Genomic DNA, 18,712 nt, shown 5'->3' with positions numbered 1-18,712 from the left:
GTAGTTTCCTTTTCATTATTCTAATTGTATATTGTGGTTCTTAAAAATTCCAGTAGCTGTACAACTCATAGTAGCGCACAGTTCAAAAATGCTTGGAAATATAGTCCTTGCTAATCTTAAAAAAAAGAATTCTATGCAGCTTTAATTCTAGCTATATTTCTTTTATGAAAGAGAATACACAAATTTAAACACCACTGTTACTCCTAGGATGAAGAGTGTGTGCGCCTTGACAAGGAGCGGTTGGCAGCTCGATTGGAAGGGCATAAAGAAGGTATCGTGCAAACGGAGCAGATCAGGTAGGAATATTTCAATTTCATATGGATAATGCTTAATTAAAAGACTACTAACAATTAGGCATGTGGTCTTTCTTTTGTCCAGTAGCTCTCGTTGGAAGTTTTTTGCCTCACCCCTATCCCCCCATGCCTTAGGTGCTACCATCAATTATGCTTGAGGGGATAGAACCTTGTGCCTGGTCAGACTCCTGTTGTTGAGTGGGAGTTCAGATGGTGTGGAATGAGAGGTTTTGATTTTTTATTCAGAAGTGTAAGGACAGTTGCCTCACATTGCCCTCCAACCCCCACCACTTACACTTTCTTCTGCCATGGTGTTTATCTAAGCTGTCAAAGACAATGAGCAGAACTACAAAGGAAAGCTGATATCTCTATTTCAAAGAAAGAAAGTCTTATACTGAGGAGTGTCTTGTGCACAAAAGGAGGAAAATTATGTAAGAGTACATCTAAGGGTAGCAGGACATCAGTTTGACTCCCTGCAGAGGTGAGCTTGTTTCCTCTGAGGAGGCAGCAGGCTACCAGAGGATAATGTACTGTCATTGCCATAAATAGGAATCAGTATTCGAGTGTATAAAAACTTGCCTGTCACCTTTCCTTGTCTGTTGTATCTATGCAGAATTTTGCAGACAATGACAGCTGTTTTTGTGTCTAATACTGTATCTTCCCAAGCCAGGCAGAGAGACAATGAAATTATTGCAAGACCTTGTTGATGCTAAGGATCTTGGGCTTAGTAGGTACTTAGTAGGATACCAAACTGTAGTAACTCATTTTCAAATACCTAAGGTCTGAAGCCATAATGCAAACGTAGTTGCTTTATTTCTTGTGTGTCAGCTCTCAGAATGCAAAATGGGAATCCTACTTCCTGCTAGGAAGGTATATGAGTATGTAGTAACATTGTTTCATCTGCATTGGGTTTTGCAAATAAATAGTCTCTGATTGATAGACCAACTGCATTCTTGAGAAATATATTTCCTGAGCATAAACAATGTTGTGAACGTTTGTCAGTCCTTCACCAGGATTAAATTTATCAGTTAGCCTTTCAACAGTTACTATAGCCAAGTGAGATATAATTGCACCTAAGCACAGAAAAATATCTTCTTCCTATCTGTGTCTTGTTTAGGTGTACGTAAAAGGAAACTGTTTAAAAATGAACAAAAACACCACAGATTTGATTGTCATACCTGACTAAAAGTCAGGAAGTTTAGGAAACAGTAAGTGTAACTGTGGACATAGTTTTGTGTAAACTGATAATTTGGATGTTAGCTTGAGTGTGTTGCAAACAAGGGTTTTGGAGTATGAGACGCTATTGCAGTGAAGATTACCAAATGTTATTTGTGATTACTTAGTAAAAATCTGTAAATACAGAATACAAATGAATGCAAAAGATTGTCCCTTTAAAAGTGCAAGTGACATTCACAGGCAGTGGATTTTGCGTTTGTCAACCTTGTTGCTTCATTTAAGAGCAACAAATAAGTTCCTTTTTCAGTAGCTTAGGTGTAAAAGGAGACTGAGAACTTAAGCACTGGCTGTGAAGCAATTCTTAAAAAATCATGTAAAATAGAATTGGTTACGTGCAGTCGAGATTGTGCAATTCAGTCCTTTTTATTCTTCAATTTACCTGGAAAACAATAGTGCTCAGTGTTTGGCAACTAAATCCTGCTGTGTTTACAATTAAAAGCAAACAGATAGAAATGTTGCACTCTTGGACTGAGCTGAGCTACTTCAAATACAGTTTAATGTGGACAGAGTTACTACCATCTGTTGTTTGTTTGGCCTACGTGCTCTGAAAAGGTAACACTGATCTTCCAAGTTCCCAAATCTGCATAACAGAGCCTCAGCCAGAACTGAGTTTAATGCTTTGGAAGCCTGAGATTGACTGACTAGACATGAAATTGTAATTCGCTATAAATTACTAGGAGTTGAAAGTCAGATGATATTGCAAATGGAAGTGTTCGTCCTGATCCTTTACATCTTCAGTCTTTATTTCTGCTTGTTATAATTGGGATTATTTTGACTTTTGTGCTAATACCTGTATGGAGTCTCTTGTCAGAAAAATGATTCTAATGCCCAAAACAGCAATGCCAAGCTCATATCATCTTTATGTAAGGTGACTTTTTATGGCATAGATGTAAACTTAAGCAGGAGGAAAGTACTCATTCAGAAATTCTCTCTGAAGAATTGTTTGTGCTGTTATTCAGTCTCTTCTGCTATTTTTGCTCATTTAGGTCCTTGTCTGAAGCCATGTCAGTGGAAAAAATTGCTGCTATCAAAGCAAAAATCATGGCAAAGAAAAGATCCACTATCAAAACTGATCTGGATGATGACATAACTGCTCTTAAACAGAGAAGTTTTGTTGATGCTGAAGTGGATGTAACCAGAGATATTGTCAGCAGGGAGAGAGTATGGAGGACAAGAACTACAATCTTACAAAGCACAGGCAAGGTAATGCTGTAGATACCAAGCTATTTCTATGCTCCAAATGGCAAACTGCATTTTCTCTTTATTGTATCTCTAGCTTGTTAACTATAGACTACAGATGACTGAGAGGATTACGCTTAGTGTTCTAGGTAAAGGTATGCTGGAGAGCTCCTGGCACAGTGACAAAGAGTTCATTCTTTCCTCATTACCGTAAGCCTAAAATACATCTCAAAATACTTGCTTCAGCCATTTAAAAGATACCAAGTAATCACTTAATTCCTCTTAAACAAAGCTGGTTTGAGCCTTAAAATTGGGAAGGCTGTAGGAAGTACCTGTAGGTGTAAAACAAAGTGGGGTGTAACTGATACAAGTAGCAACGTATGTACACTGAAGGAGAGTCAAAAGTCTGCTAAGCTGTGGAAAACACAGGAGAAGTAAGGAGAGAAAATGAACAAAACCAGAAAGAGTTAACATGACAAAGCTTTTCTATGCCTTTTTGTTCCTTCACGCTCCTTTAATTGATGTCTTTATCTGTACTTGGTTACATGCCATCCAGAGCATGGTTGCAAGCACAGCTGATAGCCTAACTGTCCAAAGAGAGCAAGCTTTCTTTATAGCAGAGACAATTGGGGCTAAATTTCTCAAGGAAGCAGTAAGTCAATTTCTAACAGATTGCAAAGGTCTGTTTTCCTGAGGTTGTTGCCAGATTGTATCCTTTGCCTTCTCTACTTCAAGTACTATCACAGGAAAACAATGTCTTGACATTAAGCAAAGGAGTTACCAGTTTTAGCTTGTCTTATTTTAAACAGGTTTTTACACGATGGTCATTTTTACAACATAGTCTCATGACCTCAGTGGAATAAACACTTAGAAATCGTGGGGTAATTAATAGATATATGGCACTTACCTGCGTGTTACATGCAGAGTGAATATTGCTGCTTTAAGTCTGAGATTTGTAGCAATCTCACTAGTGAAAGTTATAAATAAATGATAGAGATAAGTTTTTTAAAAAAAACAACAAACCAAACCAAAAAACACTTTAATCATCCAAAATGTATGTATTGAAGGAATCTGGGTAACTTTTCCTTCACTGTAGTGAATCAGTCATGACATTCATATCTTTACATGCCTTGCAGGAGAGTCTTGCAAAGATGATAGGTAAAGAGTTGGATTTTTTTTTTTTTATCGTAGTATCCCTGTAATAACAATAAGATCAGGTAGTGATTTTAGGCAAAACCTAGCACAGGGAGGACAAAAAGATCAAGTTTTTTTTAGGGACTCTGGTAAGTAGTTCCTTTTACTAGTCTGAGGAATAATTAGCAAGTCCTTTTTTCTGTTTGCACAGAGTTTTGGGAGTGTTGATATGGACAGAAATCATCAAAAGCTTATATTTTCATACAAGAAACTGTCGAGTAAGTAGGTGGGGAAACATCGCTTTGTTACGCAGGGCTATGGTTATATCCCAGAACATCACAAAGGATTTTGATTTTTTGAAAGAGCCTTTGTAAAGATAGTCTCAAGTTGTTAGGAAACTCAGGTATGTCCTTTCAGGGAAGTTATTCCTTATCTACTTGCCTGTTCATATAAAGAATTTTGATCCAGGAAGCATGGCACCCCCTGCAACTGCTCTTTTGGCTTTTTTTGTATAATACTTGGCTTGCTAGTGTGCCTGTTAACAGTTTTTATTGTAATTTTTCAATATCTGCTTGATGCAGGTTTATCTGTAGTCTCCTGAATCCTCTTAGAATATGTTTAAAAATGAAGGTGCCTTCAATGGCAGTTTACCACGTACAATCTGACTCTTTTGTATCTGAGTAACTTTAGAACTCCTGGGGTAATGGTACCAAATTAAGAGCACCCTAAAATGTCAATTTTATTGTTTCTTTCTAAAAATTGATTCAGTCTGAAACAGATCCTCAAGCTGTCTTCCCCACAGAGGAAAATCTCCTGTATGTGAACTTTCCCAGTGATCTCTGTGGTAAACATTGATGTAGAGATGGCTTAAGATGTAAAAGGAGAACACTAGAAAGATCAGGCTACAAAACAGAATATACAATCCTTAACGTGTTTTGGGCAGGTTTCTTCCATTTTTGATGTCTCTGGAAAAAAGTACGAATTTCTTCAGCAAGATGGTCCTCAATACTCTATGTACAGCACTAAAATTATTCATGATGCTTGTATTCTGCCCTTTGAGATGCTGCTTTTAAGAATCTTCTAATAGTTTCTTTATTGTTACGTCACTCCCTTTGCTGAAATTAGCAGTGGATTTTTTTATGGCAAAAGGTGTAAGGTTTTATTTCACTTCACGAGGATGTTGGATTTGAGTGCATTGATATCCCTGTTAGTGTTCTTCAGGAGCTACATTTGCTACATTTCAAAGTAGGTTCTATGGACTACATAAAGAGCTGTTTTTCCTTTTGTGACTTATTTGACCAGATGCTCCAAGAAGTAATTGCTTGTGATAGCTAAAGGATTAATCTCAGTACGACTCCCCTTCTTGACCCTCATCCTACCTACAAAATAACTGCGATCTCATAATTACTTTCTTTGGGATTATGGGAGTTCTGTTACTGTCCAGTGCTTATTGGCAGGAGAGCCCTAGTGCTTTTGTGGTTCCGTACAAGTTGCCATTCATTGACTGTCATTCATTGGATGTCATTCGTGCTTTGGCTCCAAGCTTCCTATAATGCACAACCTGTATCCGTATGATCCCTTCCATTACCCTTCTATTGTACTCGGCTATTGCATTGATCCCTGGCTGTCTTTATTCCGAATTAGTGAGGTTGCTGGTGTTCTTAAAATCAGACATTTCACTTCACTTACTTTTTTATTTTCAAGGCTTCCAGAATTTGCATGTCGGCTTGCTTATCTTTAAATTTTGCTTAGAATTTCTTGTTGAAGTATTTTTTACATAATTTTCTATCTGATGATTATGCACTCCTACCCTCTTCTGGAAATCTAGGGTTTGATTTAATCCCAGGTGGATGAGTCATCCTGTGCTGTCTCTTGCACATCTGTTGGCCTTCCCCAAGTCTGCGGTGTAGTCTTCTGGAGTTTATGCATAAGGTGACATATTCATGTATTTGCTGTTCAGAGCCCAAGTACATTTGTTTAGTTTAAGGTTTTTCTTCCCATTATAGTAGCTTAATTTTAGAACTATTTGGGTGGATATATTGTTCAGAGGCAATTTAATTTCAGGTTTGAATGAATGTATGCAACGTGGCTGTCTTGGTGAGCTGTTAGACAGTCTAACCAACTGAGAACTCAAATTCTGAATTCCCTTGCCATTTCTTTAACAGCCACACTTGTTGGGGGCTTTGAGAATCCTTTGAGAATCTCATCTCTTTTGTCTGTCTTCTCCTCACACCATCCAGTTCTAGTTGTTGACCTTCACAAACAAGCACAAAAATCAGGGTAAAGGAATTGATGCCTTAAGGCCAGAGATGTGCTGGGGGAAAGAAGCAGTACAGGCAAAGGGAAAGGAGTACTAGAAATGAAATCAAAATTACTTCATCTGTGGATTGATGCTTGGACAAGGTGTCAATGCTGTAAGTGTCTTGCTGTTTCTTTTGCTGGCCTTTTTTTGTATAAAGCACACATAATAATTTAGGATGTTTACTTACACCATGTTAGAAGGGTATGAATTGAGTTTTTGATAATGTAGTCATACTATTGACTATGAAACCTGTTTCTGGAGGGCAGGTTGAGCTTGTCAGATTTTATCTACATTAAATAAGATTGAGCTGAAACTGCAAATCTTAAGGGAAAATACTAGCAAAACACTGCTTTTATAACTTATTTATTGAGAGACCCTTTGTTTATTGAACTGGACATCTTCTCTGGCAGCTAGGATTTGAACCCATACGTAGAATATTTAACATCATAAGTATTTGGAGTATTAAGTTTTGAATTACTGCTTTATATCTGTTTTGTAAAATAAACCATTGAACATCTAGAAAAAACTTTGTGTTTAAACAGAAATTGATTCCTTTCTTTCATGTTCTTCCTCTGTCTTTCCTTCCTGAATAATTCCTTGATTTCTGTAATCTCTGGTAGCAGGCTTCGGCAATCTTTTTTTTTTTTTTTTTGAAGCAGAAACCTCTTCATTCTATTTCTTCTGTAAATACATTCATAGCACTTGAATTCTTCCTGTAGGAATGCGAAAGTAGTCTAAGCAGGATTTTCAGCAATCACAAGTATATTGGAAAGGAGTAATTACCTCTGATTGATGTACTTGATTTTTTTAGGCTCCTAGCATGTTCAGAAATATTCTATAAATAACCAGCATAGGCATGGTAATTGAGTAGGCTGGGTTGAACCTGTGTGCCTTGTGTGTAGAGGAAATCTCAAAACAGGAATCTTGGAAATTCACTAGTAATGGCCTTGTGAACTTATTCTCTGAAGTGAACTGGTGTACTTAGGGGAGTAGTGTGCTCTGAGCATTTCTGACTTTTACAAATCTTTCCTCTATTTCTTTCTAGGGATATGTTACAGATTACTGCTAAAACTTTAAATTTGGGTTAGCAGTCTTGAGTTGTATTTTCTTGCAAGTATAGGAGAATTACCTTTCCTTGAGCAAACTAACCCAATGCACAGAAGGAACAACATAGTCAGTCCAATTGAACATACGGAAGGCAACTTGGTATAGGATTTGGATTATTTGAAACTCTGTCCCTCTAGTGTAGTTTCCTAACCATTGGTTGATAAAACTGTGGGGTTTGTCAATATAACATTTTGTTTACATGCATATTAATTACTACATCTGGGTTGCGATGTTGAAGCCAAGACCTCACTTCTTTCTTCCTGTTAATTCCCTCATGCAGTCTGGCCAATTTGTTTTTCTCACAGTCCGGGTAGATGGTCCTCTCCCGGATTCATATTTACTGTATGAAAAAAAACCTAAAAGTCAAATTTCTGAAATCTGACTTCACATATTAAAAATATTCTTTCCTAATAAAGAAGGAAGTAAGACAAAATAAAATGTTTGTATTCTGTCTTAATCCTAGCATTTTTATATACTTTCTCTTTTTTAAATTAAAGTCTTTCAATAATAGGGTTGACCCCTTTGACAGTAAGTAGCATATTTGAAATAAATGCTGTTGAGATTTTTTTAGTTACTGTTTTTGTATGATTTTGGTACCTTTTGAGTATTTATAGCAATGAAGTTCCTTGTAAGGAGATTACAAGCTGCGCTTACCACAATTTCAGTAAAAGTTTTACTGAAAGTTCTTTTAATTGGCAAATGCTTAAATTAAAATAACTTAGTAGTAAGACTAATATGGTATTTTAAGTTATTTTTTGACAGCTAAAAGGTCTGAGTAAAATCTTGGAAGTCTTAACGTTCTTTGTAAAAGCAATTTTCTATTTGAGCTCTAGGTGGCAGAATTGTTCTGTGTTCCTGAAATTCACAATCATGGTGAATTTAGTTGTGAAGTTGAAAAGATGAAGGTGTCCCAGGTTAATAGCTATTAGCGCTTTCAAATGTAACGAGGTCTGTGGTTCTAGAAGGCCTGTGCACAAGTGACATGGTATAGATTTCAATTCCCAAACTCTACTTTGATGTATGTTAGCTTACTCAGTAAAACTGGGAAGACTGTTATATTGCTGTTAGATACTTGTCAATGTATTTTGACTACAGCTCTTGAAGGAAGTATGGACCAGATCATGGAAGTTCTCATATTGAGCAATATTTAATCTTGTTTTGGGACTAGGTTTCCCAGACTTGTCAGAAAACCTCTGGAGTAACAGAGCTATGTTACTTGAAGGAAATTTAGGTTAGCTGTAAAGTAACATCACACCGGTGCACTTCTATGACTTAAAAATAAAATAATAAAAACAAACAAAAACAACCCACCTGCATTTCTATATGGTGCATACATATACGAAATAACTTCAGGTTATGTACAACGTATTTTTTTATATTTTTTTTATGCTGTGTTCTATTTTCAGGACATTATAGTGTTGCTCTTTCATACTTCTGAGTTAGTGTTTATTCTATTTTAAATTAGATGCTTTACATGTCTTTCACATAAAATACTCTTGCTATAAAAATCTAGTGGGGAAAAAATAGAACAAGCAAGGAATGAAACTTGTCACTGGAAACAGTCCACAAGTAGGACTAATAACTGTTTTATTTCAGTGCAGTAGGCTGTTAATAGTACTTAAACTTTTTGACTGGTGGAATGTTATTTGTTTCCCAGAGCAAATTTTGTGAAACGGAGTGTCTGACTTTAATTTTCATTTTCCACGGCAGTTAGTGACACATCAAGTTTCATTAATGCTTTTTTTATATATGTTGGACAGTTTAAAAAAATTGTCCTATACTCTGCTCCAGTTTGTTAGCTGTTTCAATTGTGGTAATTTCTTCCATTGGTACTGTCTTGAAAGCGTAACTAAAAAGATCTATTATTTATTCTTCAGTGGTTCTTTTACAACTTGTTTGTTCTGTTTATACCTTCTGTAGGAAACATGCTGTTGTATGAGTTACTGTATTATGGTCTTTGCAGGCCAAAAGTGTATGGAAAATAGTTGCAGAAGTACCATAAGCCCTCTGCAAGCACTGTGCAGTTGAGCCTCTTGTCCTTTTACTTGTTATTCAATGCAAACAAAGGAATGAAAATAGGAGAGGTATATGTACACGTAATTCAAAAAGGAGGCATTATTTCATGACAATTCCATCATCTGAGGTTGTATTTCTATCTGTGGTCTTTACGAAGAGTTCCCGCGTTAGGAGAATAAAGGTGTTGAGTCAGAAATTCTGGAAACTTTTATGGTCTGAATAAGCACAGTGCAGAAAATATCAGTACTTCGTGTAGCTGTTCTGCCTGTATTTGCATGCACACAGCTGCCCCTGAATATCAATTCTGTATGTATTCAGCTTTTGATTCTGAGGGCAGTCTAGCACACAATACAAAATATGATGCTCTAAGACTGTCTTCAATTTAGAATAACGAGGAGAGAATCAGCTTCAGTGTTTGTGAGCAGTTTGCGTGGAAGAGGCTTAGGGTTTAAGGTGTAGGAGAGGGCTTTAAATGACACTGGATTTAGGTGTGTGATTTAAATTTACAGTGTAAGACTTGCTTTTAATTTTACAGTTATTCAGTTTATGTACCACACAAACTGTTTAACTTCTGTACTTTTATGAGAACACCTGAACACCATTGGCACATTCATGCCACGCAGCACATAAGAATTACTAAAAATCTGTGATGAGAACATGCGTCGTGCCTTGGTTTGTCATTGGCTGCAAAGGACTTAGCAGTATGTCTGAGTATATCAAGCAAATGTGTAAAGCGTGGAAGGGGCTTGATTCTTCCTTCTCTATGCCTGCTGTAAATTTGGATTATGTTTATAGTATTCTACAGCTCTTGATCATCCTGGGATGCAGGTCCAACAAGAAATCGTATCTCAAATAAGAATTTGAGTTTATAGGGTTGTTTCTAGGATCTTCTTTCTCTGCTGTGAAATACCAATATGTTAAATCTGATACAAACTGATCACGGCTGATTTACAGGGATGTTTTGAAGTGTTTCTAGTTCTGTATGTCAGATTTACGCAATAATTATTTTTAGAGATGAAATCCACATTCCTTCTTGATGATTGGTATTAGAAATTATTATTTCTAAAATACTTTCTAAAAATTATTAGAAATTATTATTTTTTGCTAACCTGATAAATAGCAGTTAAAGATGTTCTTTGTCAATGAGCTTTAGGGCTAAGGATAGCTACAGAAATTAAATACAGGTTACAGGATAAATATTTTTTAATAGTTTTTTAAATTAGAATAAGCTGTGCTATATTTATATGAAAGCAGTTTTATTACAGAAGGAGTTCTGCTGGTGATGTAACTTGGTGCTCTTCCCCATCAGAGCAGGCTGATCTTATTTGTTCTGGTATTTCTCCTAAAACAGCCTGGTGTTAAATTAACACCAGTGATAGTAACTTGACTTGCTGTATGTTAGTCACTGTGTTGGCAAGGGATAGAGCATCTGCTCCTGTAGACGCTGAGAATTTATATACGATTGAAGGTTTTCCTGAAGAACATGTGACTCTTGCTGTGAGATGATGATCAACGGCATTTAACTGACCATAGCTGCTGTTCTTGATCATGTGTTGGTTCCCATTGCCTTCTCTTCCAATCTACATCTAGGGTGTGCATGAGTTCTCTTTGTAGAGGCATGAGGGAGGATGGGAGGAGCAATCTATTACTACAGAGCTTTATTTAAGAAAATACCAGAAGCCTGATTTGTAGCTGCTGACACTTTCTTCCTCTTTTTTTTTCCTCCTCAGTGTGGTAAAATACTATTAGGTATAGACATGGCTGGAATTAGTAAAGAGTTTTCATGGGAGTAGCAGCACTATAGGCAGATAAAAACAAGAATTGATGAAGTTGTCCTTTTATACTGAAGATTTTTTTTAAGCATTGTTTTAAAAGAACATTCAAATTTCTTTAAGAACTAGTACAGAGAGATGGATTTTCTTATTTTTTGTGTGTCCTGGTCCGTCCCCCAGATTAGAAGTAGCATTTGGTATTAAGTTTAACGAAATCTAGGATAGAAGCTAAGGGATGTTTATATTCTGGATCTCTAAAAGGATGAACAATGAAAACTTAGTGGTCTTTCCTCTCTGCAGGGCTTTGCAAATCAGTTGGAACCCGCAATGGACTCTGTGCTCGATCACTTTCTGTCACAACAATGTAATCCCACATCCCCAAACAAGCCAATAAACAGCAAGATGATGATCGTAGTTTGAGCGTTTGTTAAAGCACTGCTGTTTTTTCCCCTTTGAAACAGATATTACTTGTGTCCTTGGGGGGACCTGCATTTTCATGCTGTCAGAGAAAACATCAGCAAGAACGCTTTGTAATTCTATGCTTATTAACAACTTCTTTTCAGCAGACTGGAGGATATATATATATATATATATATATATTAACCTGAAGGAAATTTGGTCCAGGACATGGAATTTCAATTTATTAAAAACTGAGATGCTAAAATGCATTTGAAAAAATCATAATTGGAAATTTAATTTCACTTTTATGTGTACGTTAACTGTAGGTTTTATGAATGAGATAAGATTGTGAAAGCTGACTGTAGTTTACATGTGACTGCAAGGCTTGGCTTCTAGATGGACAATCACTCTAAGTTCCTTCTCTTGTTTAATTAGTTCATCCTTCTGAGTTTCAGAAGACTCAGGAGCTTGTCTTTCCAAGAGGCAATGTGTGATGAAGTACAGCAAGGACAAGAATTGTCATTGTTTTGCTGCTCAGTCCAGAGTCTGGGGGAAGTCTCCGAACTTCAATTTAAGACATAGTTGCACTCGCTTGCCAAAGAACAGAGCTGATTTTGAGTATCCACATAAAATTGATATGCACATGGCTCACAGCTCTTTGAAGTGTTTTTACAGATTTTTTTTTTTGACAGAAAAGAGCTTGAAATAGTGTTGCGTGAGTTCTTTCAGTCTTTGTGAAAAGAACTTTTTTGTATGTGCAAGGAATGGCTTTGCCTTCATAAGTGGTTTCTGGGGGTATTCCAGTTCCAGCCCTTCTGGCTTGGAGCAAATTGACAACATGATAACTGACTGAGGTCAAGTGAATGAGCTTAGAGAAGCTTTGAATTACAGCTCTCTTTAAATTACTTCTGCAGAATTCACGCCAAACATGTCTGCTTTATAACTTTTGCATTTGGTTTGTAATGCTGCTGGTCTTCGTTAACAATATTTCAGTGTTAGCTTACAATGCTTTGGAAGACTCTTAGTGTATGAATACTTGATAATATTCCAAACTATTAAAAAGTCACTTCTGTTAATTGATAAAAGATTTCTTTTACTGATGATCCATTACTAAAATAGTCATTAATGAAAGACATGTACATATCTTTAACTTAAAATGCCTACTAAGTGGAACGTAATAAGTATCTGCCTTTCAAAAGTTTAATTAACACTTTTTGTTTGGAGTAAAACAATCCTATTAATATTCAATCCTATTAATATTAGCTGGAGGAATATGCTTAAAAACATTAATTGATACAACTCGTGACCCAGTGACTTGTTTTTCTGTGAAGCACAAGTTAACAAAAATTTCTTTCATATGTATTAGTATCACTTGAAACAGAGAGTCAGCAAGGTTCACAGGTATCAATATGTTTTTCAGAACTTTGCCAAGAATATTTTTGCGATTCTTCAATCAGTAAAAGCCAGAGAGGAAGGCCGAGCACCTGAGCAAAGACCCGCACCAAATACAGCACCAACGGTAAGAGCAGCACCTTGAATATGAAGGCCTTCACTCCGAAAGTGCGAGTACACTGTCTTGTAGATATTAATCACAAAGTTTGTTTTAGTTCAGTTGCTGTGAATGAATAAATTCACAGATATTCTTTGCCTTAAGTTACATTTAATGGTATTTAAAGAGTTGAATATTTTAGTTTAATTTGTTCAATATGTTCTTGTTACTTACCGATGGAAGTGTTAGTGCCAGCTTCAGGATGTATCAAACACCAGAGACATTCTGCATTTATTTGGAAGAATTGCATTACTTGAGACTGCTGCCATTTCAAACACATTTTTTTTGCTGGTGTTTTTTTTTTTTTTTGACAAATAGGGTAGCAAATGTTTAAGAATCTGGAACATGACTCACTGGCGGGAACAGCTTGAACCAGCTTTCTTTTGCCTGTAATAAATCAGGAGGACAGGCTAACAGCTTTATTGTTTAAGCTGTCTAGGTATTAGACAGGGTTTGTTCTGTATGTTTAGTACTGGTCTCTATTAAATATAATATATTATTGAACTCAGTGGCAGTCTACGATAAAAACTGTTTAATTTTACTTGGGTTTATTTTTGGTACCACTGCATTTAACAAAGAACTAAATTTAAGTAGCCAGGTGAGTTTCAACTTTTAAATATTTGCTTCATGTTGAACTTCATAGATTGCCCATGGAACTCTTCAACCATACTGTGCAGAATAGGATCAGCCACAGACAAAGTGAATTGGTATATAGCGGTGTGTTATAGGTGCCTTAAACAAACAAACAAAAACACACACACAAAAAAATGAAACCAAACCGCTCCTCCCCCTTTTATTTACAGAATGCTTTTTTCACCAAATCTAGTTCTATTCTGGCAGTTTGACAGATTTCTAGCTTAATCAAGCTGTAAAGGAAAATTGTGTGTGTGGCTGAACCCTTAACCATGAGTTACCAGTTGACATTTTTTTTCTGAATCTTGAGATATTACAAGAACTTAGTGATTTTAAAGTTTAAGATTTTAGCTAATGTCGTTTGCTATTACTACTTCAGTTTTGCCTCCGGTTGTTGTTCTTTTCAGTATATACTTCCAAACTTTCTGTTAGGCTGTAAGTGGATGTTGAAACCAGGCATAGCAGTATTCAAATACATTGAAAGTCCTACAGAAGTGAACTAATTTTATCGTCTTAAGCAGTTCCATGCAATGCTTTGTGAACTTCACAAATCAACAGATATTTTCAGGATGTCTAAAAACCCTTACTTAACCTGTTTTAGGATCCCACTTTGCGAAATAAGCAACCTATTCCAGCTGCCTACAACAGATATGATCAGGAAAGATTCAAAGGCAAAGAGGGTAAGTTCATTGTAATCTTTCTTAAAAATAATTATTAAAATAAAAAAAGGGAATTGAAATCAATGAGTTGTAAAGTTAGGGTTGCAGGATTTTCTGTGCTGTTGCTTGTCAAAACTAAGCAAAGACCAAAAAAACTATCGCTGTTCCTAAAGATAGCTTTTGTCCAATGGTAATACTGGGTAACCAAGTCTAAAAGCATTATCTCTTTAGCAATTCTTTCTACCATTTAGGAAGCAAACTGAAAGCTTAAAACCAGAACCTGCTGAAAAAAATTGTTTGGGAAACACTTGTTTAGAAAACACTAGATCTACAAATATAAATGCTAGAGGCATCAAATGAAATAAGTTATCCCTCCTCACACAAACACAATTACTTTAGAAGTTGCTTTCAGTAATCGTTAAGTATTATTAGCTTATGTGTCTAATGAAAAAAATGGCAACAGCAATGCAATATATTAGCTTCCTTCTACAGAGAAGATGGGAATAATCTACAATATTTAACAAGTTTCACTCATTTTTAAACTAGATTGGAAGCTTGAACTTGAGTGATGATTAGTCTTTCTAAATCAGAATTTGTTTTGTGTCCCCCTTGCTTTTTTTCATCTTAGGTTCTGGTTCTAGTAATGTCTTGCTGTGTTTCAGTTTTGCAAATAGCGTTTGTTGTGGTTAGATGTTTTCTTGTTTCTTGCAGAGGGCAAGGCAAATTCTTCCACGTTTCTGAGTTGCCTCTTCATTCTTGTTATCAAACAAGATCATTCTTTTCCTTAATGAAGCTTCTTATGCATGATGCTTAGGGCATTCTTTTCTGGCTGCAAGAGCTTACATGCTGTTAAATGCTACTGTAAATTATAGATGAGCAGTTCAGCTTACATCTTGCAGACTATTTTGCTTTGTCAAAGTTAATACCATTTTTTGTTTGGGGAAAGTTAACATCTGAGAATTTACATGGTATTCCATGTATGTGCTGTATTGTAGCTGATTGTGTTCAATTTTGTATTGAAATGGGAAAGAATGAAAAAACCTTCCCCTGAATATATTTACTGATACTGGTTCGATTTTGTTTCTGATAATTTTTAGTCTTCAGTACTTGAGCATTTGCCAAGTAGTTTTTCTTTCACTACAATTTCCTATGAAGAGTTTTTCTTAAAAAAAAAAAAAAGTAGCTATACTGGACAGTGTGAAATTAGAGCTGGAGAAATGAATTAATGCCCAGGTATAACAGTTCAAATGTACCAAGTGTACCAATTCTTGCTCCATTGAGTATAGGCAGCAAAGTAAAGTTTCTCTGTGCTGCTGTGAGTCTTGTCCTTTTAGTAATGTACCACATTGTTTTTCCTTAAAGTTCCAGCATAGCAGAAGTCAGTCATTGTAAAAAAAAAATGCTGCTACTTTTAGTCCTATTTGGTGTAAATTAGAGAGGGGCTTGCTGCACAACCATGTGACTTCATTCTATAATAGTGAAAAGAATTTAACCAAATGCTTCAGGAAAGCTTTGCTGTTGACTTCCTGCTATTGTCATTTTATGTTTTAATTATTCTTATAATTGTTGGATTTTCAAACGTAGATACAGTTTTTCAGAGGTATGTCAATTTCAAACAATTGTGTTAAGTGTTAGGTCTAGGCAGTAGAGGACTAAGAAGTTTTTAAAGCTGAGGAGACTTTGGACCACGGAAAATATTTTTTCCTGTCCCCTGTGCATTGTCAACAAAAATTCCTTATAAAATTTTTCTCATTTCAAGTATGTCTTTTAAATTGTGATTCCTGTCCTGTAGGAGAACTGGTAGTAGGAGTTCCAGAGGTCTGAAACTTGACTAACGTGTTAGACATATTTATTGCATGCGTTTCTAAGGTTAGAGGATTCTGTTTCTTTTTGGCAGAAAATGTGCAAGAGCTTCACGTTTGGAAAAAGTAGATTGTGCTTGCAGTAGATTGCTTTTGTGCTCTCACTCTCTTGGCTTTGTGTGACCAGGTACTTTGATAATGTGTCTATTCAGTAGTGGAAAATATACACAGATTTGTGTTGTGATTTTCTTTTTTTATTAGTACTGTGACACTTTAAGAACTTGGATTTAATTACCTGTGAGATTATTATTAAACTGTTTTCGATGAACTTTGCAGAGAAGTTTGTAAGCTCTAGCTAGTGTAACTTGGAAATTTAGGCCTGAAACTTTAGTTTTACTTGTTAGGGAGTAGTACTGAAAAGGAGTGTTCAGTAAACTATTTTGTAGAGTGAAATTTGGTGTCAGTGACTTAATTACCATGGGTGTGAAGTGGGGTAGTGAATCATTTCCAGGCAGTCTGCAGAACTGTTGATATCCGTTTTGAGAAGTAAACAGATGAAAAAAAAAAAAGTGATTATTCAATCTTATTAATCTGCAATTCAAGCAAAGTCTTCTACTTGAGTTTTCCAGTTTTGGAGAGCGGTATTCCTTCAAACTGTTTGTTTGCCTAGACTTCCTTCAAGAAAGAAGTCTTTTCAAAACTGTTGTTCTTAGGCAAGGTATTGATGCTCAAGTTTACACCTGGATCTGATGGCTAGAGCTGCAGCAGATGCAGAAGCAAAATGTCTAGTGACCTAGATTGACCCAGAGCAGTGGGCTCTGAGCAAATGGAAGGCACTTTGAGCATTAATACTCATACGTGAGGAAATGGAACATCTGACTGCATCATGATGGAGAATATAATCAGTCCAGTAAGCTGATGCATTAGTGTGCATATTTTCATTACGAGGTCTAATTCTTCTAAATGAGAGGAGGCACTCAGGTTGATCCATGGTGATGCTAGAAAGGTAACCAGTGATGAACCACGCTAGAAAAGTGTATGATTCTTTAGAGAATTTTTGGGTCACTGAACTGTGAAATTGTGATCATAATACATGCAGTGAGTGGAAAAGAAAAGCTAGTCTTAATGTTAGCGGGTGATAGTTTGTTTTGAAGCACTAGAACTGATTATGCAGTAGTAGTTATTGTGTTTAGTCTCTAGAGATGTAGGTTTTAGACATTGCTTGATCAAGATGTTTTTAACAATGCTTATGTTTATCAAACTGATTATATTTGGCAAACAGAAAAAGCTGTAATACATTTGCCACTATATGTTAATGCTGGGTTTTGCTTGCATTCTTTACTCTGTTTTTGAAGTATTTAATCTGGACTGCTTTTGCCTAAATGAAGTGTGTATGATTGCCTAGCGATTTTGTAATTTTACTGAAGAAATCCAAGTTATTGAAGACTCTTACGTAACTTTTTTAGCAGTTGTTCTGCATCCAATTCAAAGTTGAAAAATAAAGATCTGCAGTTTCACAGTCATGATGCCCTTCTTTTTAAAGGGTCTCTTTTCTTCCCAAATACTTACCCTTTTCTTAGTAGACTTACAATTTTAACTGTTGTTTTCTTTATTGCCATTGGTGAAAGTATGATTTTGAAACTGGAGTTGCAAACTAATTCTTGGCAAGGCATCAATATTTCATGTCTGTGCTGCTGCATGACTCAGCAGCACAGGTTTGAGCTGCTGAGGAAGGGATAGAAGAAACACATTGCATTTCTGTTCATAGTCAGAGAGTATCTATGGTACAGCATTTATGCTGATGTATGCTGGGGGCACATCCCCTGGTGCTCCAGGTTGCTCTGTGTTCTGCTTTTCTTTACTGTGACCTGTTGGTCCTCTTGTGTCCTAGGGCTGCTATTGAGCAGCTGTGTCAGGGTCAGCCACTGCCCTGGGAGAATGCTCTGGAAGAAATGCTGCTCCTCTTTCTGTCTTGGCCCTTGAATGTCTTTTACAAGCAGCTGCAGCAACCTGGCTAACAGCCTCAGTAATTTTTGCAGTGGGAATGCGGCCATAGCTGCGGAGTTCCTGACTTGGAAGCATTTGTTCCCTGCTTTGCATAGGCTGTGGACAGGGAGTGGAGCTGAAGGTACCGTATGCAGCTCTGTGCAGGAAGTAAGACCTTCAAAAAAGGCATGAATGTGCAAGTGGCAGGGCTCTTGCTGTTTGCAGTGTTTATTTCTGCAAGTGAGCGCAGTGTGAGTGGCTGACTGTTAGAATACCACATAGTAAGTAAGAGGATCAGGGAACAACTATTCTGAGCAAAGAATGTCCGTGCTGTTGTCAGTTCAAAGAGGGTTGCTGTGGCGATCTGGAAGCTGGCAATGCTGAACTCATTCATCAGTTGCTTAAGACTTTGAGACAGGAAAGTTGAAAGCAGGTGGGCTGTTTGGGAGGTGGCTTCTTCTGCTCATCCCACCCTACCTGCAGGTAGCAGGCCCTGGAGTCTTCAGGAGACATCATAGTGGCTGTGGTGACTGCAGAAACCTGAGTGGGCACTTGCGTTCTGCTTGGGCCATTCAGCTTCTCTCAGATTTACATCAGTAAGGAAAGGCACTATGCCATTATTTACTGCTGATCAGAAATATTTTA

The 18,712-nt window shown here is 36.6% G+C and overlaps 1 protein-coding gene across 1 annotated transcript in view; it reads left to right on the top strand.

Moving 5' to 3' along the window:
• CDC73 (cell division cycle 73) overlaps positions 1–18,712 on the top strand; it is a 101,957-nt gene that overhangs the window by 7,353 nt on the left and 75,892 nt on the right. The window contains exons 6-9 of the mRNA XM_035333352.1: positions 208–296; positions 2,516–2,732; positions 12,859–12,957; positions 14,222–14,300. Coding sequence (XP_035189243.1) covers positions 208–296; positions 2,516–2,732; positions 12,859–12,957; positions 14,222–14,300 — 484 coding nt within the window. The remainder of the gene's footprint in view (positions 1–207; positions 297–2,515; positions 2,733–12,858; positions 12,958–14,221; positions 14,301–18,712) is intronic.

Source organism: Oxyura jamaicensis, chromosome 8, assembly GCF_011077185.1.
Source record: "Oxyura jamaicensis isolate SHBP4307 breed ruddy duck chromosome 8, BPBGC_Ojam_1.0, whole genome shotgun sequence".
NCBI lineage: Eukaryota > Metazoa > Chordata > Aves > Anseriformes > Anatidae > Oxyura > Oxyura jamaicensis.
This window is presented reverse-complemented; position numbering and strand designations above follow the sequence as displayed.